At 42.3% G+C, this 21,354-nt stretch overlaps 8 protein-coding genes and 1 non-coding gene across 11 annotated transcripts; 6 read left to right on the top strand and 3 right to left on the bottom strand.

Moving 5' to 3' along the window:
* Positions 1-1,596: 1,596 nt before the first annotated feature.
* On the bottom strand, positions 1,597-1,787 carry LOC145700865 (U2 spliceosomal RNA). The gene has a single exon (XR_014134235.1). It is a non-coding gene; the product is annotated as a U2 spliceosomal RNA (small nuclear RNA).
* Positions 1,788-1,900: 113 nt separating this feature from the next.
* LOC145699026 (uncharacterized) lies at positions 1,901-2,871 on the bottom strand. Of its 2 annotated transcripts, none has more exons than XM_081776277.1 (6): positions 2,824-2,871; positions 2,684-2,779; positions 2,541-2,637; positions 2,429-2,499; positions 2,250-2,390; positions 1,901-2,197 (listed from the first exon to the last, which is right to left on the bottom strand). In XM_081776277.1, exons 1-6 carry the CDS (start codon positions 2,828-2,830, stop codon positions 1,974-1,976), a joined length of 636 nt encoding a protein of 211 aa, XP_081632403.1. In that variant the 5' UTR covers positions 2,831-2,871; the 3' UTR covers positions 1,901-1,973. The 2 variants fall into 2 exon arrangements, with proteins under 2 accessions (XP_081632403.1, XP_081632404.1); XM_081776278.1 differs by having other exon boundaries at positions 2,711-2,779.
* A 123-nt stretch (positions 2,872-2,994) lies between these two features.
* On the bottom strand, positions 2,995-5,296 carry LOC145698567 (2',5'-phosphodiesterase 12-like). Its single transcript, XM_081775773.1, has 7 exons — positions 5,179-5,296; positions 5,023-5,136; positions 4,755-4,956; positions 4,324-4,710; positions 3,381-4,252; positions 3,244-3,336; positions 2,995-3,201 (listed from the first exon to the last, which is right to left on the bottom strand). Exons 1-7 carry the CDS (start codon positions 5,186-5,188, stop codon positions 3,020-3,022), a joined length of 1,860 nt encoding a protein of 619 aa, XP_081631899.1. The 5' UTR covers positions 5,189-5,296; the 3' UTR covers positions 2,995-3,019.
* A 542-nt stretch (positions 5,297-5,838) lies between these two features.
* Positions 5,839-7,175, top strand: LOC145697135 (uncharacterized). Its single transcript, XM_081774293.1, has 3 exons — positions 5,839-6,447; positions 6,493-6,854; positions 6,898-7,175. The coding sequence occupies exons 1-3, from the start codon at positions 6,281-6,283 to the stop codon at positions 7,101-7,103; spliced, it is 735 nt and encodes a 244-aa protein (XP_081630419.1). The 5' UTR covers positions 5,839-6,280; the 3' UTR covers positions 7,104-7,175.
* Positions 7,176-7,209: 34 nt separating this feature from the next.
* Positions 7,210-9,492, top strand: LOC145696098 (protein PALS2-like). Its single transcript, XM_081773084.1, has 9 exons — positions 7,210-7,360; positions 7,409-7,499; positions 7,595-7,755; positions 7,805-8,177; positions 8,219-8,353; positions 8,396-8,527; positions 8,573-8,794; positions 8,841-8,912; positions 8,957-9,492. Exons 1-9 carry the CDS (start codon positions 7,215-7,217, stop codon positions 9,188-9,190), a joined length of 1,566 nt encoding a protein of 521 aa, XP_081629210.1. The 5' UTR covers positions 7,210-7,214; the 3' UTR covers positions 9,191-9,492.
* Positions 9,493-9,529: 37 nt separating this feature from the next.
* Positions 9,530-12,717, top strand: LOC145700542 (AP-1 complex subunit gamma-1-like). Its single transcript, XM_081777831.1, has 10 exons — positions 9,530-9,679; positions 9,723-9,919; positions 9,957-10,241; positions 10,283-10,402; positions 10,443-10,730; positions 10,777-11,021; positions 11,070-11,298; positions 11,340-11,548; positions 11,597-11,957; positions 12,045-12,717. The coding sequence occupies exons 1-10, from the start codon at positions 9,543-9,545 to the stop codon at positions 12,335-12,337; spliced, it is 2,364 nt and encodes a 787-aa protein (XP_081633957.1). The 5' UTR covers positions 9,530-9,542; the 3' UTR covers positions 12,338-12,717.
* Positions 12,718-12,764: 47 nt separating this feature from the next.
* LOC145700541 (uncharacterized) lies at positions 12,765-16,785 on the top strand. Of its 2 annotated transcripts, none has more exons than XM_081777829.1 (8): positions 12,765-12,837; positions 12,880-12,958; positions 13,008-14,363; positions 14,404-14,500; positions 14,544-16,045; positions 16,088-16,466; positions 16,516-16,585; positions 16,630-16,772. In XM_081777829.1, exons 1-8 carry the CDS (start codon positions 12,833-12,835, stop codon positions 16,679-16,681), a joined length of 3,540 nt encoding a protein of 1,179 aa, XP_081633955.1. In that variant the 5' UTR covers positions 12,765-12,832; the 3' UTR covers positions 16,682-16,772. The 2 variants fall into 2 exon arrangements, with proteins under 2 accessions (XP_081633955.1, XP_081633956.1); XM_081777830.1 differs by having other exon boundaries at positions 12,766-12,837; positions 16,511-16,585; positions 16,630-16,785.
* LOC145700543 (uncharacterized) lies at positions 16,775-17,970 on the top strand. Its single transcript, XM_081777832.1, has 5 exons — positions 16,775-17,069; positions 17,111-17,320; positions 17,362-17,527; positions 17,573-17,673; positions 17,717-17,970. The coding sequence occupies exons 1-5, from the start codon at positions 16,866-16,868 to the stop codon at positions 17,870-17,872; spliced, it is 837 nt and encodes a 278-aa protein (XP_081633958.1). The 5' UTR covers positions 16,775-16,865; the 3' UTR covers positions 17,873-17,970.
* Positions 17,971-19,535: 1,565 nt separating this feature from the next.
* On the top strand, positions 19,536-21,346 carry LOC145700513 (pyruvate dehydrogenase E1 component subunit alpha, mitochondrial-like). Its single transcript, XM_081777793.1, has 7 exons — positions 19,536-19,775; positions 19,817-20,047; positions 20,285-20,433; positions 20,479-20,720; positions 20,762-20,798; positions 20,840-21,031; positions 21,142-21,346. The coding sequence occupies exons 1-7, from the start codon at positions 19,556-19,558 to the stop codon at positions 21,208-21,210; spliced, it is 1,140 nt and encodes a 379-aa protein (XP_081633919.1). The 5' UTR covers positions 19,536-19,555; the 3' UTR covers positions 21,211-21,346.
* The last annotated feature ends 8 nt before the right edge of the window (positions 21,347-21,354 follow it).

Here is a 21,354-nt window from a genome sequence, read left to right as displayed (position 1 = left end):
AAAAGCGCGTAGTAGCAACCATCTCGAAGTATGTGGAGCTGGCAAAAATAAATGCGACCTTTAAAACCGGCAACTACTCCTCCTTGATTAAATTTTATCCTTTCATAACGGAACATCCTGCGATGGTCAATGTCTAGGTTAAGATCATCTATGTTCCCATCATGAAGGAGCTTGAACACCCTCAAATCCATAGTTACTAAATAATGTTCATCTTTAGAAGGATAAATTATTATTTCAAATCGCTGCAGAATCTTTAGAGAAGAACTATAAAATCCTTCCTTCGTAGAAAACCGAAGTCGCTGGTTCTGCTTGCATGACATAAACATTATTCTTGTCCACTTCAGCTGGTGCCCAATGAACCGCGTTACCATACGAATCGTAATAATCAGCATCAGGACGTTCAAACCCCCCAAAATTATGTCCATTCCATCCAGAGTTTACCCCATATGGTCTTCCAAAATGAACGTTTTTATAAATAGTCTTGTTACCAGTTCTATAGTCATAGAGGGCAAGTAAGGATCCATCAATCCTCATGATTGTCAACTCCGAGAGTTCATACCACGAGTTCATAACAACAGGCCCGATTAATGCCGGGTCAAAATAATCATCCAAGTGTCCAGAGTACCAACCAACTTGAAGCATGCTATTATCTGAAATCTGTTCACACTCATAATGCGGACATGGACATCCATTTGGGCATAGCTCGTCTCCAGGACATATAAGTCCCCAAAGTCCAGTTTTACTCCCAAGAAGTTGGCGACATATCGTGTTGCATTCTAAAACTCCCTCGCCCTGAATAGGACAGAGAGACCTGCAAATCTTTAAGTCGTAAAACTCATAACTCTTGCATCTTTTGCGATTCGTTATCTGTTCAAGTTCTGTGTAATTATACATGTCTTGTACAATCGGCCTTCGAATATGAGCTTCCAAATAATGATGATATTCTGGGAATTTAAATACTTTCGTCCCTCTGCAGTCATCAAATGCATCAACACAGTCATCATAAAAGAGACCACGCTGGATGCAAACTTTGTATTCTCTATTGCACGTAGTTGTCAAGAAGGTCAGATGAGAAGTGAGCTTCTCGAGCCCAATATAATTTGTTATTAGCACTATTGATAACCAGAAAATTGTTCCCAAACTCATGTACGCAGCCCATTGTCGATTGGTACCGCCACCGCTAATATTCAATCAAGATTTTGAATTATTTATTGATCTTACTGTTTGTGAAAGATAACGCCGAACTTCTGGGTGAAGAAGTGGGGCTTAGACGGGAAAGGAACAAGGTTGACCTGTCCATTGGAAACATAGAGTGTTCCTGTACAATGGCACCCTCGACAGAAAACTTCTTCGTTTTTTATTTGTGAGTTTCTCGTACTCATGCTCTTTGAGTTCTGATTCGTATTTAGCGCTCAGGAATCGTGTTGACTCTGACCGGTAATCCGGCCCTGCTTCTGAGAAAATGGCAAACGGTAGTACATATTTCGGAAGCGGGATATCCCCTGACAGCTGGCCCAAATGAGAATAACTAGTTACGGTATTTATTCGGCTGTTACCGGGTTTTCATGTTTGTTCCGATTATGTTTCTCCCCCGTGGGGGAGTGGGCCGAGCTCGCCGGTACTGCAATAGCGAGTCAACCCGTGGGAAGAGCGGAGCAAGCCCCTAACTACATCCCTAGTTCCAAAAATCAGGGTGACAATAGACGTCCCAGTAGGGACGGTCCCAGCTGTCACACTGAGAAGAACAGATACTACACTTGATCTTAGCCACAAAGGCCGGAAGCGATGGGGAACGGAGCGCGAGTGGAACACCGTGCTCTCCCGCATGTGTGCGCGTTATGGCGCCTGCTTTTTGGGCTGCATCGATTGCGCGCCGAGTTTCAATTTGTGAATATTTATTCAGTGTAAGTGGCAGGGTGGTGAATATACTGTATAACTAACAAAAAGAATAAATAAATGAAAAAATTTTTTGATCAATCTTCCTGTTGATCGTCTTCTTCGTACCAAGCAGCCTTGACTGCGTTGAACCAGCTGGCGATCTTGTACTCTTCTCGTTTGATTTCAAACGAGCTTGCTGAGATGGCTTCTTTCACCTCAGTCCAGGTCATTTTTTCCTTGACGTTTTCCCAGGTCAGCTCGTTCCACATTTTGGCCAAGTCGAGGGACTCGGCTTTCTTCGAGAACATCTTTACGATCGCTAGAATATTCTTTTAACAAACGCGCAATGAAGATAAACCCAAGGTAAGTACCATCGAGAGTCGGGTTTTCTTCAAGCCACTGGACTCGCTGGTCCTCCCATGCGTTCTGCATGATTCTGACCTTTTCCTGGCCCCAATCGCTTCGGCCAACTTGAAAGGCAACGATGGCCAGGAGTGCGACACTCACAGAAACTAAAATGGCTATAAAGATGAAAGACTCCATGACTTACAGATAATTTGCTTATTGCTCATCACCCGAGGTCCAGGATGTTGTTGAGCTTTCTTAGCCTTTTCATCTTCCCTGAGGAAAAAAATAAGCTTGGATTTCTGCTTACAACTTACGTCCGGATGGGCGAGGACAGCGGAGTTGTAAAATCTCCACTCGGAGTTGGAGATCTTGCGCTTGGGCTCAGCGTGACCTTTGCTTCTTCGTATGCCTCTGAAATGGTTTGAAAACCAAAAGCAACATAAAAGTCATAAATTACTCTCTTCAGTCAAATTATTAGACATACTCTTCATACGTCTTGCTGCCCTCGTCATGACTCCATCGAGGTTTTCCTTCTGATAAGTCTTTTTCTTGGCTGAAAAATTGTCTCACTATATTTAAAATCTAAAAAGTCAATACCGGGCATTTCTAAGGCTCAAAAATCTGCTCTCTTGCGGCTAAAATCTGTCGGAGTGATGCAACTTCGTGAAAAACTATGATTTTACCGGCTGTTCTAGAGAATATCCTGCAATAGAAGGACGATGCAAAAAGTAATGCTAAATATTTTGGCTCATTACTTTTGTAAGTGTATCCGTGATACCGAAGTAATATATTACTATCTGAACTTCAATACAGAAACTTGTGCTAAATGATCAGAAGGAAACACTTTTGACGGAATCCCGCTGTGTTTCGTCACATCTTCATGCTTGAAATCTTTGCAGCTCTCGACGTAGTCCAAGTTGTTGATGAGAATGAAGTCCAACAAGCCGATGAAAGGAGCTACGAAGTTGCTGTACTCTGAAAGGATTCATAAACGCAGCTTTAAAGGGTCGACATTACTTGGTAGTGGCCTCACTCCATGCTCGAAAACAATCGGGGAAGAAACTTCCTTTTCAAATCGCAAAATTCCATCTTTGCCACTCGTGAAAAAATCTAAACATGTTTTTTCCTTTCGTTTATCGGTATTTTGATCATACCTAGATCATAAGGATAGACGGTCGCTCCGGTCAAATACCTCACCGCTGTCCTTTCGGGAACCGAATTGAAATCTCCGCAGAATACTACCGGCACTTGCTCCCCCGTTTCCTTCTCCAAAAGATCTTGCTCCCTTTTGATCAGCCTGGAAATGACCATTGCCTGCAAGGCTCTTGTGTTGCTCCCTCTTGGGTGCCAGAAAAGATGAGTGTTGCAAAGAAGAAGGATTTTCCCCGTTGCTTTGTTTTTAAGCGTCACTACTTGTAGAACATGTGGCAGTTGGAGAATCAGCTGGCCGGACTTTTGATTTCCCTTTTCTTTTTCAGACTCTTTTCCATCCGGAGCTTTCTTTACTGGCTTACATTTCATGACAACTTCTCTCAAATCATCAAAAAGCTTTTCATCCTTGTCCAAAAGCGCTCCATTGATGGGATATTCACTGAATCTGACTTTCTCGAAACTCTTTTTTCTCCAGAGCGCACAGGTTCCTTCAGGACTGGCCGATTTGTTCGAAAAGACTCCTTCAAATCCCTCAGTTTCCAGCGTCTTGTAAAATTCTCCCCTGAACATCTTTGAATCCAATTCTTGTAGACAGACAATATCTGCATTGTAGCCAATGATCTCGTCTAGCAAAAGGTGGCTCCGGTGATTCCAGGAGACATATTCATCCGAACAATATGGAAACAATCCGTCCTTGGAAAATTCTGTCTCCGCTAGACCGTCAGACAGAATATTATACGAGACAACGCGGAATTTATCGGTGCTTTCTTCATAGTACCGACGCTGAGTCTCTTCTTCCTGACGGGTTTGGTAGGGACAGAGGCCGGGACCGGCTGAAACTGGCAGTTTTGAGGTAGCAGCAGCTTTTAACGGGCTTAATTTCATTTTCTTGGGGATTTATCAACCTTTTTTCGATTATTATAGAAGCACCTTCCTGAAATAGACGGATCTCCTTCACCAACAACAGGACATGCGAGACAAACGAGAATCTTCCCTTCTAAATCCTTGTCTATCTTGAATCTGTTCTCCCTCGACTCTCCAATCGGCCGAAAGTACGTCGGCTTCTGAACTCCTTTCTTTGTGCAAGTCAGATCGACTCCAGCTCTGATAGTGTCCAGCACAATAGGATCCTTCTCAATTCCCGGGGATTCGCTCATTTCTCCAGCATACCATTTAAAAACGACGCCATTCTTCGCATCGAGAGCTTTACAGTCGACAAAAGCGTTGAAATTGACCATTGGTTTCGGCGTAATAGCCAGTTCTTTTATTCTAGGCGGATTGACGATGCAGCGGAAGCTTGTTTCCCCAACATGAAGGGTCAAATCCTTTAACCTAAACAGATACATTGGGCCACTTCGAAAGAAACATAGCTATACCTCAGCGCATCATCAATACTTGTTGTTTCCAAGTCTAAGTCTTTCCCGAAGCTCTTCAACAACGTTGTCGGTACTTTCGAGGGCGATTTTTCAGCAGTTCCATCTTCGTTTCTCTTCTTTTTCGCCGGCTGCTGCCGCTTCAGGTCTTTTTCGAGGATACAACTGATTCTGTGGGCAAGTTTTTCCAGTGGATCAGAGTCGACTGAAGAAGGAATGAATAAATGCTCATAAATGAATGGTAAGGATGATTGGTCTTGTTCATACGTACTTCTGTTGATGTTCCTGGTCTTTCCCCATATTTTAAAATGAAAATTAGCACGTGACTCTGCTCTGAGCACCGAGCAAACTTCCATTTTCGAATTTCCAAGCCTCCGAATCAAGTCTAAACGTCATTTCGTTACTTTCTCTTCTTACAAAAACTCACATTTGATCATTCGATAAGCGAGACAGTTACAGACAAGCTACAGTAAGTTTCAGTAAGCTGCAACAATTCAATAAAATGAGCTCAACTCCCTCGAGCGCAAAGAATGACTCACGAGTTTATTCATTGAGCGATTGAGCGCCAAAGATTATCTTGAAAAAAAATCGAACCGAGTACAGAAGAGTCTCTCTGTACTTCAAAACATTTCTCGACAGTTTTTTTCGTCTGAGAGATTGAATATTCGAAGAATAAGAAATGGAATCCTGGCGAAATTGGAAATAGAGGATTGAGGTTTCTTTTTCAAGTCGAAAAGTATTTTTACGAAATAAATAAGTGTACGGTGAAGTTTTATTTCCTTGAAAAGTAGACAAATAAGAAAAAGAGTTGACCAGCCAATAAGATTCATGCGAAAAAAGAATCTTCTATCGAAGATTTTGATACTCTTGGTATCTGAGATACCGTATCTCTAAAAAATCCTTACTTTCCCGACTCTCATGATAATAGTTACCGGCCATTTATGTAAATTCTGAATTATTTTTCTTTGAAAAAATCATGAATGTACCATTCTATCGATTTCCCCCCTGACAATTCGAAATTGGCACCTTCCCAAAAATAGCTATTCGTAGTCTAAAGCAGAAGATTCGAAATTTTTCCTATTCCGTTTTTTACAAGCACCCTTTTTTATCTGATGCAGAAGCGGCGCAGAAGGATCAGGCTAGTGATAGGTTTTATAGATGAATTGCCAGTGGTCGATATATAAAGCGGGATTAATTAGAATGCGCCTGTTTAGGCCTCACACTTTGATTGAACGCGTAATAAATTCAGATATGCCCGTTTTGTCTGTTTTCCTGAGAGATTTTCAAACCATGAAAAAGAGGCATTTTCAATTGTTCGCCATGCCAAAAACATATACAATTCTTCCAAACGAATCCGCAAAAAACGCTATAACACAGTTGATTTTACCACAGTCTGAATATTTTGTTTTGCAATCCAAAAAGTTATTACCAAATTAAATTCAGTTGAGAGGGAAAAAGAGATTGAGCCAAAAACCAGTCTCGTTTTCAGCTAATTTGGGGATTTTGAATCACCGATGTGAAAAAATTAGATGCTGAACTGTAACCTCTCCTGGGAATCCATTCAGACATCGAATACTGTATTAATCGCCAATCGTCTTTTTTGTAGAATGTCATCGAGAAGAAAAGTTGTGTGCCTTGGAGATTCGATCACACAACAAGGGCATGATGCTGGAGGATGGCTTGGCAACTTGCAAAGGTACTTGACAATCTAGTTAGAATTTTATCTATATGGCGCATTCAGCAAGTACCAGCGAAGTATTGACATTGTCAACCGCGGATTCAGCGGCTACAACACGACCTGGTTGTTGTCGATTTTGAACAAGCTTGGTAGAGACTTCGAACACGCCGATTATGTCTTCATCATGATGGGTGCCAACGATGCCGCTACAGACACACAGACAGTAGACATTCCATTGTTCAAAGAGAACTTGGAGAAAATTGCAAACAAGGTGAAACTCGCAGGCGCTAGAAATGTCGTCCTAATTGAGACCCCCTGGGTTTCTGCGTCCGAATGGCTCAAGTTCTGCCAGGAAAAATACCCCGATGAAAATCACAAAGTTTCGAATAGAAATTCTGACAGAGCCGCTGAATATGCCAAAGCAGGTAAGATAAAAGTGAAATGTTTTCAATGAATAATTCGTAATAGTGAAAGAAGTTGCAGAAAAACTAGAAATCCCACTGATTCCACTGTACGAAAAAATGGCTGCTGAAGCTAACCCTGCTGCTCTTTTGTCCGACGGTCTCCATTTCTCTGCTGCTGGAAACAAGATCCTTTCCGACCTAGTCGAGCCCTTCCTAGATCCAATTGATGAAACCCAATGTCCTGAATGGAGAGATTTTGTTGTCGCATGAATCACTTAGATAGAACACTGTCATTTCTAATTCTTTAATTCATTTTCTGTGCATGATTCCATTGATTCCATGAGTTTATCTACGATTCTTTAAAATTGTTCCTTTCAGACAATGCGGAACTCGGATCACCCGCTCGGAGGCAACTCAGCTCGGGAGACTGACCTGCTCTTCCTTACCGGCATCAATGATTCAATGGAAGGCTCGGAGAGGTCCAAATCAATCACTGAACGGCCGGCCGCGGCTACCTCCGATTTCGGGTACCGCCAATTTAATATTTATTTTCTTCTAACTTAAAATAACCCCAGAGTATTGCTGGACACGGTGGCAAGATCCCTTAGTGACTCGACACATTTAGAGAATGAGCTCAAGAAACTGCTTAATTCTAGGAGCATGAAGGTAAGACTTTTACATGACTGCTCTTGGCCGGTAAGCGAATTGCCGGAAGGGAGAGTTAGAATTGCGTAGGCGTGTTTTATCGTACCTCTTTCTAGCAATTGGCCAGCTGTCATGACCGAATAGTCGCCTGCGAAGATCGCCCGAAATCCCTCTTTGACGAGAACGAAGAAAACCTCATTCCAAAGATCCAGCCTGATGAAGAATTCATCAAAACCGCAGGAATAAATAAGCGCCCTGGCGTTCCTCTTGGCCTCAGGTTTAATTTTATTAATCATATTATCGATTTTGACTGTTTTGTTCTGCAGCGTCGTCGACCGTGGACATGACATTATCATCCACCGGGTGATGGTTGGCTCATATATAGACAAGTTGGGACTTCTAAAACGCGGCTACGTCATCAGAGCAGTCAACAATAGAATCTTCAGTAACGCGGCCGAGTTACAGGAGTACATCTCTAACACCGACGGCAGCTTGGTTTTCAAACTTGCTGTAAAGCTAGACGCCGAGGAGAAGCCGAAACCAGTTTCGACCCCCTTCGTTCGCGCATATTTTTCATACCGGCCGGACAGAGATTCGCTCTTGCCGAAGAAAAACGTCGGCGTCGGGTTTGAATCGGGCGATGTTCTGATTGTGCATGACAAAAGTGACAAGCTCTATTGGCAGGCGGAGAATATAAGAGTAAGTAACTCACTCATAATTATTTATTACTCGTTTACTAGACGAAACAAACCGGTTTGATTCCATCTGAATGGCTAGAAGAGCGGAGGAGAACGAAGAAAATCCAGAAAGAAGCGCAGCGAAGACAAATTACGAAGGAAACGACGGAGAGGATCTTCTCGGCTTCCAAATCACAGGTAAAAATAAATCACGCATTCTTACAATATCAAATGATTAAGGAATTTGACCGATGCGACTGCCAAATCTACGAGTCCGTCGCTAGAATGCCTCCTTTCAAGAGAAAAATGCTCATCTTGATTGGCGCAATTGGAGTTGGTCGAGAAGCCATCGCGAAACGCCTGATAACAACAGTAAGAATAGCTCTGATTTTGCCGAAAATAAAAAATAATTCGAAGCATCCCGAGCGATTTGGCCGTCCACGTCCAGATACAACCCGCCAAGACGTATCCAAGGATAAGTATAACATCCGAAGCCTAGAGGAAATCAACGATGCTCTCGCTCAGAAAGAATTTATTGAATATGGAAATTATGATGGGCATTTCTTCGGCACTAGAATGAAGAGTATACAAGATGTGATTAGCCAGAACAAGATTTGCGTGTTGGATACTAACCCTTGGGTTAGTCATCGTTTTCTTCAACGTATCTTATTTATTTCTTTTTTAGACCCTACGATACCTCAAAACGCCTCAATTTATGCCTTACGTTGTATTTATCAAGTCTCCAAGCTTCGACACGGTGAGCATTTTCAATAACTCCTTTTCGTAAGAATTGTTTTCAAGCTGAAAGCGAAGCAACGCAGCCAAGTTGAAAACGGCTGGAGCGAAGTCGAACAAGACGATTCAGAATGCCGGCGAATCGTACTTGAGTCTGAGCGACTGTCGAAGGAATACGCTCACTACTTCGATTCCTCGCTCGTTAATGACAACTTTGACGAGACCTTTCAAAAGCTTCTATCCGAAATTGATCGGCTCAGTGTTGACCATCAGTGGGTGCCTGTCTCTTGGGTCTTTTGATTGGCTTGTGCTACATTCAGAAACATTATTCCACCATTTACGAGCTCACTTCCTTCAAAAACTCTCAAAGATGACCTATTAATAATAGGCTATTATAGCTTCAATGTACTTTTTTAACAGTGATTTCTTATATATTTAAATATGTATTTTTGTGCAATTCTTCTTCTTCAAAAAATTTCTTCAAATCCAAAAACACAGCAAATCATAAACAAACAAAAATGACAATTTTACTATTTATTCCTACCTGTACAGATTTCCTATTTCTCGCCAAGAATCCTCATAAACAATAATTCAATAAATATAAATCGAAAATTCACAATGTGACAACATGAGTAAATGTTTTCCTTGCAGAATGCCGACGCCAATACGACTTCGTGATCTTATTCGAAACATTCGGGCGGCGAAAACCGCGGCCGAAGAGCGTGAGGTAATCCAGAAAGAGTGTGCCGAGATTCGAAATGGATTCCGAGAGGAGGACAATATCTTCAGGTGAGAAAAGAGTATTTTATCTCACCTCTTATCATATCTTTAGATGCCGAAATGTGGCCAAGCTTCTGTATGTGCATATGCTGGGGTTTCCTGCTCATTTTGGCCAGATGGAAGTCATGAAGCTAGTAGTCTCGCCTCGATTTACTGACAAACGGATCGGTTACCTTGGATCGATGCTTCTGCTCGACGAAAATCGCGAAGTTACGATGCTGATCACTAACTCGCTTAAAAATGATCTCGGTAAATTTTGAATCTTACTGCAAATCTAACTTTCCAGAACATTCATCCCAATACGTCGTCTCTCTCGCCCTCTGCACTCTCGGAAACATCTGTTCCTCCGAAATGGCACGCGATCTCGCTCAAGATGTCGAGCGAATCATGAGAAATGGGCCCGCCTATCTGAAGAAAAAAGCTACACTCTGCGCTTGCCGAATCATTCGAAAAGAACCCGAACTCATCGACAACTTCATTCAACTTGTTCCTTCCCTCCTCAATGACAAACATCATGGAGTGATGCTTGCTGGAGTCGCTTTTGTGACAGAAATGTGTAATATTTCAGATGGTAAGGGATGCAAAACTTGATCAGACTAAATATATCGTCAGAATACACGGACAAGTTCCGACGATCTGTGCCTGCTCTCGTTCGAATGCTCAAAAACTTGATCATGTCTGGCTTTTCTCCTGAACACGATGTTTCTGGTGTGGTTGATCCTTTTCTTCAAGGTAATCATCCTTTTCCAAAAAATTATAAAGAGCTTTCTAGTGCGAATTATCCGCCTCCTCCGCATTCTCGGCAAAAACGACGGTTCTTCTAGTGAGCTGATGAATGACATCCTTGCTCAAGTCGCTACTAATACTGAAACATCGAAAAATGTTGGCAATGCGATCCTCTATGAAACTGTGCTTACGATTATGGGCATCAAGTCTGAATCTGGTCTTCGAGTCTTGGCCATCAATATTCTTGGTCGATTCTTATTGTCGAGCGATAAGAATATCCGCTATGTGGCGCTCAACTCGCTCTTGAAGACGGTGCATACTGATATGAACGCCGGTAAGCTAACTTGTTTACTAATTCAGACACTCATCTCTTTATCAAGTTCAACGTCATCGATCTACAATTTTGGACTGCTTGAAGGACCCAGATCCATCTGTTCTTCGCCGTGCCGTAGACCTTTGTTTCGCCCTGATTAACGACCAAAACGTTCGTGGAACGATGAGAGAGCTTCTCATCTTCCTCGAGAACTGCCCAAGCGAGTTCAAGGGCGATGTATCCAGCAACATCGTCATTTCTGCGGGAAGATATGCGCCAAATGCTCAGTGGCATATTGACACTATTTTGAAGGTTCACTCGTTTGTAATTTAGTGGCTAATTTGAACAAATTATTTCCAGGTCCTGACAACAGGCGGAAACCACGTGCCTGATCAAACAATTCCAATCCTCATTCATCTTATTTCGTCGACAGCAAGTCTCCATTCTTACACAGTCAGCCAGCTTTTTACAGCGATCAAAACGAACAATCTTCACCAACCGCTAAATCAAGTTGCCTGCTGGTGTCTTGGGGAGTACGGAGAGGTCCTTCTTTCCGGATCAGAGTATGCTGATCCTGTTCAGCCAGAAGGTAAAACCCTTTCTCAGACGCAGGGGCTTGAATCCTTTTAGAAATCTTGAAGAGCCTGAACTCTCTGTGCGAGAGTCACTTGTCAAGTGCCATTACAAAATCATATGCGGTCAATGCCATCGCCAAGCTTGCCAATCGTCTACCATCTCATTTGATGCCATCCATCAAGCAGATCCTCGCGCGATATGGAACTTCAATGAATCTTGAGCTACAACAACGATCAGTAGAATTTTCCTCGCTATTCAACAATGTAAGTTTTTGCGTTTCATTTTGTGATTAGATTTTATTACGTAATTAGCACGATGATAAGCGACCTGGAATTCTTGAGCGAATGCCACTCTTCGAGAAATCAGAGGAAGAGAGAATCTACTCAGAAGCAAATGACCCCGCTCAGGGAGAGAAAGTAGTGCCAGCGGTAAATACGGCTCAGCAAAGCGCTCTTGATGATCTTCTCGGCCTTGGCGATATAGGCCAGTCGACACCTGCCGCTCAACCCGCGCCTGTGATGAACTCGAGTAACCTTGTGGACTTGTTGGGCGATCTGGGTATGAATACTGCGCCTCCTGCTCCTCAGCCGGCCCCAGTCGCCGCTAGTTCGATTCCGTCGATAGAGCCTTGGTGCGATGATACTTTAGGAATGAAAATGGACTTCCAAAAAGGTAAGAGATAAATCTGAACGTCTTCCAATTTGTTCCAAGCAAGAATCTTGCTAGCTGTTTCAAAATATTGCTCATTTTATCATTTAGTCGATAACAATATCCTTGCAATAAACATGACGATCACCAACAGCTCCCTGGCATACGAAGTCTCCGACTTCTCCTTCCTCGCTGCTGTGCCCAAGCAGTTGCAAATCAACCTCGCCCAACCGTCCAGCACATCGGTTTCTCCAGGAGCATCGCTTACCCAACAGATGCGAATCAACAACCCGAACAAAGTCGCCTTGAAAATGAAGTGTAAGATGAGCTACAAGCTCAACGGCAGCCCCGTCGGTCCTATTGACCAAGTCATTGGGAACTTTCCTCCCAGCGCGTGGGAGTAAACCATCCTTTTTTCTTCATTCTGCGCTTTTAGGTTAATTTCCTTTCGTATATTTTCTTCTTACCCTTTTTTATTTCTACCAAGACAGAAAACCATCTTCAGTATACAAAAAATCTACATTCCCCGTATTCAAACTGTACATTTCCCTTTATGATTGGAATGTTCATAAAGCTATCAATTACGTTTATCAACTTTATTAATATTATTTAACAACACCGGTGGCCGGAAATTAGAGGCAGTTCCAAGATGTATCCAACGCTGAAATATGAGTCAGTCAGAATCTCTCATTCTAGGTTCAAAGGTTGCCGACTTTGCCAGTCATCATTGTGCGAGACAAGGCCACTTCCCTATTTAAAATTTCTTTTGCAATATTGAAACAAATTCATTATTCTGTACTTAATCATCCGATTCAAAAAGATACCGACTAAATCCTTATATTCAGCTACTGTAGTCTGTCAGGCATTCGAACTCGATTTTGGGGACTTCTCAGCACGAAATGAGGTACCGTATCAGTTTTAAAAAGATTGTTTAACCTTATATTAGAGAGATGAGAGGCCATCATCGCGCATTTTACGATTTTCTCGAAAGACAGAACGCAACGAGACGGCAATGTTGGGAGCAGGTACATTTACACGGCTACTTATGACATTTTCTTACATTTTTCCTTAAAGTGGTTGCTAACTAGAGACTACGAGCAGCCAATGCCTGCATTTCCCCCGGCCCTGACGAGAGACGAGATGTTTATCGCTTATCAGCAGCATTACATGTCACGAATGCCTTTTCGACCTCGAGGAAATACCCTGCCATCTTCTCTGAACCTTCCAACAACATTCAGAACACGAAACGCGGCGAGCTTTTCTGAAACAAGAGAAAATCAATCATACATTAATACACCCAGAAACTCCGCTTCGCCGAGTTCAGGAGTGAGTGGGAGCAAAAGTTTTCTTCCTTCAATTTCGGAGGAACAAAAAGAAAACCGATACGTTGTTCTGACGGAGCCTGACTTTGCCAGAGAGGCAACTCTTGCTGCTTTTCTTCCCGATAAGAAAGAAGATGCACTTTATAATCATGATGAAAATGAAGAGATCATTACTTTAACAGAAGTTATCGAAGATAATCATACTGAAAGTCAGCAACATTTCGCTGGAAATCTTCTAGATCAAGTCAACAACACCAATGTTGACAATAATTATCAAACACCTGAAAGAGAGACTATGAAGGAGCATGAAAACGAACTAATGAAGGCAGTTCAGGGCCCAAAGACCAGACGATCCTCCACCAGACTTCAAAGTCTTCAGCAAATGCGCAATAGATTGTCCGTCGAATCGATAAACTCGATTCAAATGCAACAAGCGACGAATATGGCTGAAGAAACGCTTCCGTTGAATCGAGATATCTTCGGTGGTTGTTCTAACAGATCTCTCATGCCCAGGCGAAAACGACGAACTACTAGTATTGCGGTAAATCACGATAATCCCATCATCATCGAAGACGACAATGAGCAGAATGGCACTTCCGATGCTTTTGAAATCGTTGATCAACTGAAGGATGCCAAGCAAGATGTAAGCACTCAAGAAAAAACTGAACCAAAAGAAGATTCTCAGTCTACCACTCCGACAACGACGAAGAAAGCAACAGAGCCAGTATCTAGAACTCCGATGCCATCATCTTCCACTAATACTCAGAAAATCGTTGAAGCCAGCAATCCGCCGACTCGAACAAGCGTCGAGGTTTCAACTATGACTTCAGGACCCCGGTCTTATTCTAGCATTGGAATGGCTCCTCTTTCTCCTGTTGGATCTCTCCCAATGCCCGAGTTTCAGGTCACTCGAGCCGTCACTACTGTTGCCAGGACGCCATCCAGAACAAGGGTGACTTCTCTTAGCTCCTATCGCAGTCATGCATCCCTTCAATCTTCCAATCCCCCATCGTTGCCTATTTCGTCATTGAACACATACATGAGTCCTTTGCCTGCGATGGCCAATCAAGCTCCTTTCATTCCTTCAAGAGCTTTCCCTGGTATAATTGTAAGTTAAACCGTTTTTTCCGTACTAATAATCTCTTCAGGATAGCGAACCAGCTTTGCCTGATGAGATTTTCGATATCCTGGAAGATCTTCGAGTCAATCCTCCATCGTTTGATCATATTTACACGGATGATTTAGGTAGTTATAGTAGAAATTTTAAGAAAGTAACGTGTGTTCAAAGATGTGAGTACCCTTGAAAAGTTGGAAGCTGCGCTGGATAAAGACGACTTGCTCTTCTCCAAAAAATCTGAGCCTCGGGCTGAGGCTTCTGCAGCTCCGTCGAAGGAGATGCCCACAGTTCTCCTGCAACAAACAATGAAACGATCTGTAGATCCGGCGAAAATCAGCTGCCCACCCGATGTCACAAATGTTGGGAAGGGCCCTGTTATAAACTTAACATCAGACAAACCACTTCTTTTTCCCGTTGGACTCCGCATGCCCAAAGAATCGGAAGTTCGTCTTCCTCGACAATCAGCAGCGGAACCTTTAAAAGTGATTGAAGTAACGCCGGTGCGAGTGAAGACTAGTCCTCAAAATGAGACAAGTCCAATTGAAAAACTGAAAAATCTTGTGCAGGGCTTCGTGCCAGGGGTGGATATTGAGCCTCTCGATCAAAGCTTAACTGTCGCTAAAGCTCAAATATCGACAAAAATAACTTCTAAGATCAACAAAGTTGTTCAAGTGAAAGAAAACGGCGATCATGTCGTTTTGGAAGAAATAATGCCCTCTAACGTACGCACTCTAACTGTTGAGGCTCCTGCTGTGACAGAGGTATCGGGAACTACTGATCATGAAGGAAAAGTTAAAGAAGAAGAGGGACAAGAGGCAAAAGTGAAAAAAGAAGAAATAAAACCAATGGAGGAAAAAGCAAAGGTGAAAAACGAAGTTGAAGACAACCAGGAAACCGATATTAAAGAAGGTGTACGATTCTATTCGCCGCCAGCATTCCGTACTCGAGCCCAGTCATTCTCCCGAAGATCTCTTCAAGTTGAAGATAAAAGATCTTTCCGTCGATTCAAGAGAGAAGTTAAGAAGAATAAGGAGAAAGAATCAACTCTTCAAATTTTGAAGAAAGAAACGGAAAATGAATCGTCTGAAAAAATCGAAAAATCTACGAAAAATGACGGTTCTGTAGGTTGTTTACAAGAAAGTTCCTCGCAGGAAATTGATAATTCTATCTCGAAAGAGAAAGAATTCGTGAAAGACCAAGATGTTTCGACTGATAAGGATGGAAAGAAATCTTATTCTAAGAAAGCTGCTGTGACATTGTTTCAACCGAAAGAAAAGAAAACAGTAAAGAAAGAAGCAAAGTCATCAGAAAATGGAAGACCAACTCAAGCTGATCGGACGAAAGAAATTTCAGTGGCCATAACACCGTCGGAAAGGCAACCTAAAATTTCCGATTTCCTGAAGAAAACTAAAAGAGAAAGCCCAACGATTGATGAAGAATCGCATCAAAACCGCGATGGGCAAGGCAGATTTCTTAGCTTTGCTGCCATGGGATTCAAACCCATCGAGAAAAATCTTCCATCGAAGAAAGATGCTGTCATAGCATCGCTCCCCGAAAAACCTCAAAAGAAACTCACAACTGTGTCAGAGAAGAAAGTGTCTTCTACTTTAAAACTGGAGGCTCCAAAAGAAGAAAAAGTCGAGGAATCGATGCCTCGAAGGTCCGACAGAATCGTAAGTGAATACGTCACGTTTAATGATTCACTGTTGTTTCAGAAAGACATCAATGCTCCGCAAAAAAAGAAGACGAAGGTTATCAAGATAGAGAACGTCGATGAGGAAGTCGAAAAACTCAAACGAAAGATGAAGAAAAGGACTCCAGAAAAACTGGAAAAGATCAAGACGAGGAATACGAAGGAACAAGCCGAAACGATAAGACTTATAAAATCTCCTCGGCAGAAACGAAAGAAGCTCGAAGATATCGAAGTCAAGTCGCTGTCTCCTGCCTCATCGGAAGACGAAAAAGAGATCCCAGAGGAGTCGCCAAAGGCGAAGGTTCCAGTGGCTCCTGAGCCAAGAAAGCTAAGAAGAACGAAGGATAGAGTCAAGTATAGACAAGCCCAGAAGGCTCGCGAGCGCAAAGAAGCGGAGAAAGGTATCCAAAAATGAATACCTATTTATTATTTCCTATCTTTGAAGTTAAGCAAAGCGCAAAAAGCAAGTAGAAGATAAGCAATGGAACATACAGTGCAGTGTCTGTCGACAAAAATACACGTAATACTCGATGAAAAATGCATGAGCGATAAACATATTTTTAGTACAATAAGTGGCTTCAAAAATCATCAGCACTGGTCACCAGAATGTCGATAGACAAGCGAACGTCTATATTTATTTATTTCACGCACAATTCAGTTATTTTCATACAGTTCATTTACCTATTTTTCTATATATATTTAGCCCGTGTGTTTCTTCAATTATCTGCCATTCATTTACTGCCCAGAAAATTCTTGAAACTCAATTCTCTGTCATGTTAATTGAATTTTAAAGATTGAGAATGTCCGCAACATCGAGCCAGGAAAATGCGATATCTCCAGTGGAAGAGTCAAGCCAGAGACACAAATTCAAGCCAGCAGAATCAGAAACAATTTTGGATATGGACACGCAAAAACCTGTCACTCAGACTCTGAAGAAACCAAAAGAAACTCCTAATCCTCAAGTTCAACCCATTCAGTTACGCCCTGAGAAGCTTCAGCAACATGTAAGGTCATCTGTGTCAATTTCTGATGACCTCTCTCGTAGGCAAATCGTAGGGTCTTGACAGGAATTGGGCCGACTGTGAATCATCAAGAATCAAGTGATTACAGAGCACCTTTATATCGCACTCCTGCAACACTGAAACTTCCCGAGCAACATTTTCGACATCTGCCTCCACGGCAACAAGGAAGAAAGCTAATAACTGGAGGCTTCATTCCTCCCGGACTTGGTCCTGAAGGCCCCTTCAAGATTGATGTAAGACTAATACAAGCTTTCTACATTCAGTTTTGCTTTAGCCCAAGAAAATGACTAGAGACAGGTTCGAAGCACCAAGAGTTTCTGACAAGAAAATGTGCGGCTTTATACATGCGGAGATGTCTGTCCAGAAACTTAAGCGACTCTCAACGAGTGGACTGATGCTCATGTCCGTTCCGAAAGGACACGGTCTTCCATCTGCAAGACGTGAGTGAGAAAATATCCTGAAATAAATGACTATAGTTCTTTCAGAAATTCTTCAAGTCGTTGCTGGCCAGAAATCAAAGGTTGATAAAGAAGCGTTCAAATCGTTCATGCGGAACATGAAAAAGAATTACGAAGCGGAGCAACAGGTAATCTTCGTTCTCCCTAATTTCAATAACTCTTATTTTTCAGAGACAGAGAATGCCCGAAAAAGAGAATATTCCGGAAGATTTACCGGCGCAATTGGCTCCGATCATCGTTACAGGCAACGGCCAGAGTACCGTTACTCTGCAACCAACTGAAGTAAAAGAAAATCCAGATGAATTGTCGATGGATCCACTAGAATGAAATAATCGGTTGTGTCGTTTTATTTAAAATTTATATCTTGCCAAAGTTATCATAACTGCCATTTACCGCATTTCTTCAATTACCAATAAATTCTGTTAATTAAATTTCGCTTGGCTTGTTTTTTACTAACATTGATGTGACGTTAAAGGGTTTTATATTCATTCTTTATGCACTTTCATAAAGTTGATTTGTCATTTATTGCCATATAAATCAAATATCAAGTCCACTCTTTCCGCTCAGTAGGTACCAAAAGTACGTGATACTTGAAAGTCCCATGAACTTGAGACCTTGCTCTACTCTTTCTCGCCTTGTTCAAATAAATTCACGCTGGGCGGAAATTTTTCATCGCGATCATGGAAGACTAATTAGTCACTTTTTGAAAAATAAAGATTCCGGCATATCGGGGGCAAATTTTTTTTGCGGTCGTTGGTATTTTTGGTGAAAAGATGAAAAGGCACATGCCGAGTTGAGAAAGTTTGATTGATAGAGAGCGCAGCTGGCCTCAAAAAGACTACGAGCTCGGGCTGAAGGGCCTCGAGAGGGAGCCCGCGAGGCCAGCTTCGTCGACCAGCTCTCCCATCATCACCAGGATTGAGCCCCGCTGTGCCCGGAAAACTGGGCCAACGTGGAATCCGACGAAGCAAATTTTACCCTTTTTTCGCCAGTATTTTTTACACAAGCCAAATATGCCCTTATTGTTTGGCTCCTACGAGCGCGGGAACGAGAGAGAAAGGGCCAGGGAGAAGATAAACAACGAGAAAATTTTGAAAATCGGGAAAATGGTAAATATTTCAATCTCAAAATAACAAATTCTTTACATACTTTTAAATCATTTTCGATTTATACTTGATTTCTTAAATCCCCTGAAAATAGACCACATTAGATTATTCAGCTGGAAATTCATTTGAAACCAGTTTAGCACCCCTTATCGACCGATTATTTTTTTCACAAAGAGAAGCTATCCCAATTCTTCCTTAGAACAAAAGCCCGCTTCCGGAAAGGAAAAAGTGCTAAGTAAGGATGATTGACTCGTTGTCACTTTCTTATGAACGCTGGTTTTCCTTTCTTCAAAGGCACATTGATAGCCATAAAACCATCATAAAAGCCGGCTTGGGTTTTCCTCTACGTGACGAACTTAGTGATCGGTAGAGATTTTACTGATTAACTTTATGAGTACTTTTTTCATGGCTCATTGTCACGCGATGTTATTTTTGAAAAAACGGGGAATCCAAACCACCTTTAACAGATTAAATTTCGGAGACTCCTCGTCTTCTTCGTTTTTTCTTCTTATTTTTAGACAAAGATAATGAGACCTACTTGTCAATTGTGAATGGAGGGGCACCTTATTAGGAGGCACCTCTTATTTACAGACTGACAAGCTCGATAATCAAAATCTTCTTTGTCCGCGAAAGTCAAAAAGGATTAGCTCATCACTTTTTTTTTATATTTCTTGGTTCGGGAAGTTCAACTCTTGCGGGACAAATTTATCAATTCGTGATATTTAATTATGAGAAAGTTTTCGAAAAGTAAAGCCCCGATTAAAATTTACAAATAAATGACATTCAATAAATTATGAACGCCCATAAAAGGTTTTAAATCCTCTCCGTAAAATGACGTCAAAAACGTGCAAATTAACCTCAAGCTCTTAGCACACATCTTATCAACAAGTCATAATTATTCAGAATGCTGCGCCGCGTCCTCTCTGCTCCTCTCCGTTCGCTCAATCGATTCGCTAGCTCTGCAAGCTTCGATTTCAACCCTGTACTCCTCCATGACATCGCTCCCGCTGATGGTCCTCCATCTTCTGGCACCGTAACCAGCGAGGAAGCCATTAAGTACTACACCCAGATGCAGACTATCCGACGCATGGAGCTCAAAGCCGATCAGCTTTACAAACAGAAAGGTGATTAAAACTCGTAATAGCCCAGTGTGAATTGCGATCAGTGATCCGTGGCTTTTGTCACCTTTACGACGGACAGGAGGCGTGCTGCGTCGGCATGGAGAATGCAATTGAAGGCACCGACGACGTAATTACGAGCTACAGAGCGCACGGCTGGACTTACGTCCGCGGCATTCCAGTCAAGGAGGTCCTTGCGGAACTCTTCGGACGAGACTTGGGATGTGCCCGCGGCCGAGGGGGATCCATGCACATGTATGCTGATGGATTCTACGGAGGTAATTGCCGATTTTATTGACTTTTTCTGCGGGTTTAAGATAATTAACACTTTTTGAACTCCATCGACGGCGCGTCTGCCAATCATAATTAACCCTAGATTTAAAGAATGATAAGCCATTAAAATTTTCGCTTATATTCTGTTTGACCTTTGTTCTGGGAGGTCATGGCTAATTTAATATGATAATTGATTGCTTATCCAATAATTATAAATCGGGTTTTAGTAATCAATCTTTTAGGCAACGGAATCGTTGGTGCTCAAGTTCCTCTTGGCGCTGGACTCGCCTGGAACCAGAAGTACACCAACAATGGTGGTATTTCTATTTCCATCTATGGCGATGGAGCTGCCTCCCAGGGACAGATCTTTGAAGCTTACAACCTCTCTAAGGTAATTTTTCAATCATAAACCCATCTCACTAATCCGTTTCTTTAGCTCTGGAAGCTCCCAGCCATATTCGTCTGCGAGAACAACCAGTACGGCATGGGTACCTCCGTCGATCGACACTCCGCTTCGACTGAGTTTTACAAGCGAGCTGGTTACATTCCTGGTATTCTTGTTGATGGTATGGATGTTGTTGCTGTCCGAGAAGCTACCAAGTGGGCCAAGAAGTTCGTCCTTGAAAATGGTCCCCTTCTTATTGAGTTGAAGACTTACAGATACCACGGTCACTCTATGTACTATAATTTTATTTATTCATTGTTATTATCTATAATAGGTCCGACCCTGGAACTTCTTACCGAACTCGAGACGAGGTACCTTTCAAAAAACACTTCCAAAGCTAGCATGTTTTCAGGTCCAGAGCATGAAGAAGACCCTTGACCCCATTACTGGCTTCCGAAAGCGATGCATCGACGCTGGTTTGTTGACTGCCGACCAGGTCAAGTCCATCGACAAGGAGGTCAAGAAACTTATCGAGGCCGAGACTGGAGAGGCTCTCAGCTCCCCAGAACCATCCATGGATGGCATCGCACACAACATCGTCAAGGGCGGTTTTTCGAAAAAGAAATCTATCTTTAGTTTAAATGGGGTTATTGCTTCCTTGAGCTTTTCTTCTCATCTCGAGCGGAAAAAGCGACATTCGCCAAACCGTTACAGACCTCGAAGCCTTTCAAAGTCCGATCTTGCAACTCTTACAGCACATATGAGCACAACGTCAACTTGTAAACGCGCCTCCAGAGCCAGTTCTGGTGTAACTTCCTATTTATTGAATCAACAGAAAATATGTGAAAGCCAATTTCCTTCAACTCACCTAAGAAACCCATGAATACCCATGAATTCAAGTTCAAACAATCTTTTCTTACCTTTTTT

Source organism: Oikopleura dioica, chromosome 2 (assembly GCF_907165135.1).
Source record: "Oikopleura dioica chromosome 2, OKI2018_I68_1.0, whole genome shotgun sequence".
NCBI classification, from domain to species: Eukaryota; Metazoa; Chordata; class Appendicularia; order Copelata; family Oikopleuridae; genus Oikopleura; species Oikopleura dioica.
Note: the sequence above shows the minus strand (reverse complement) of the source record. Positions and strands in the feature narration are given on the sequence as shown.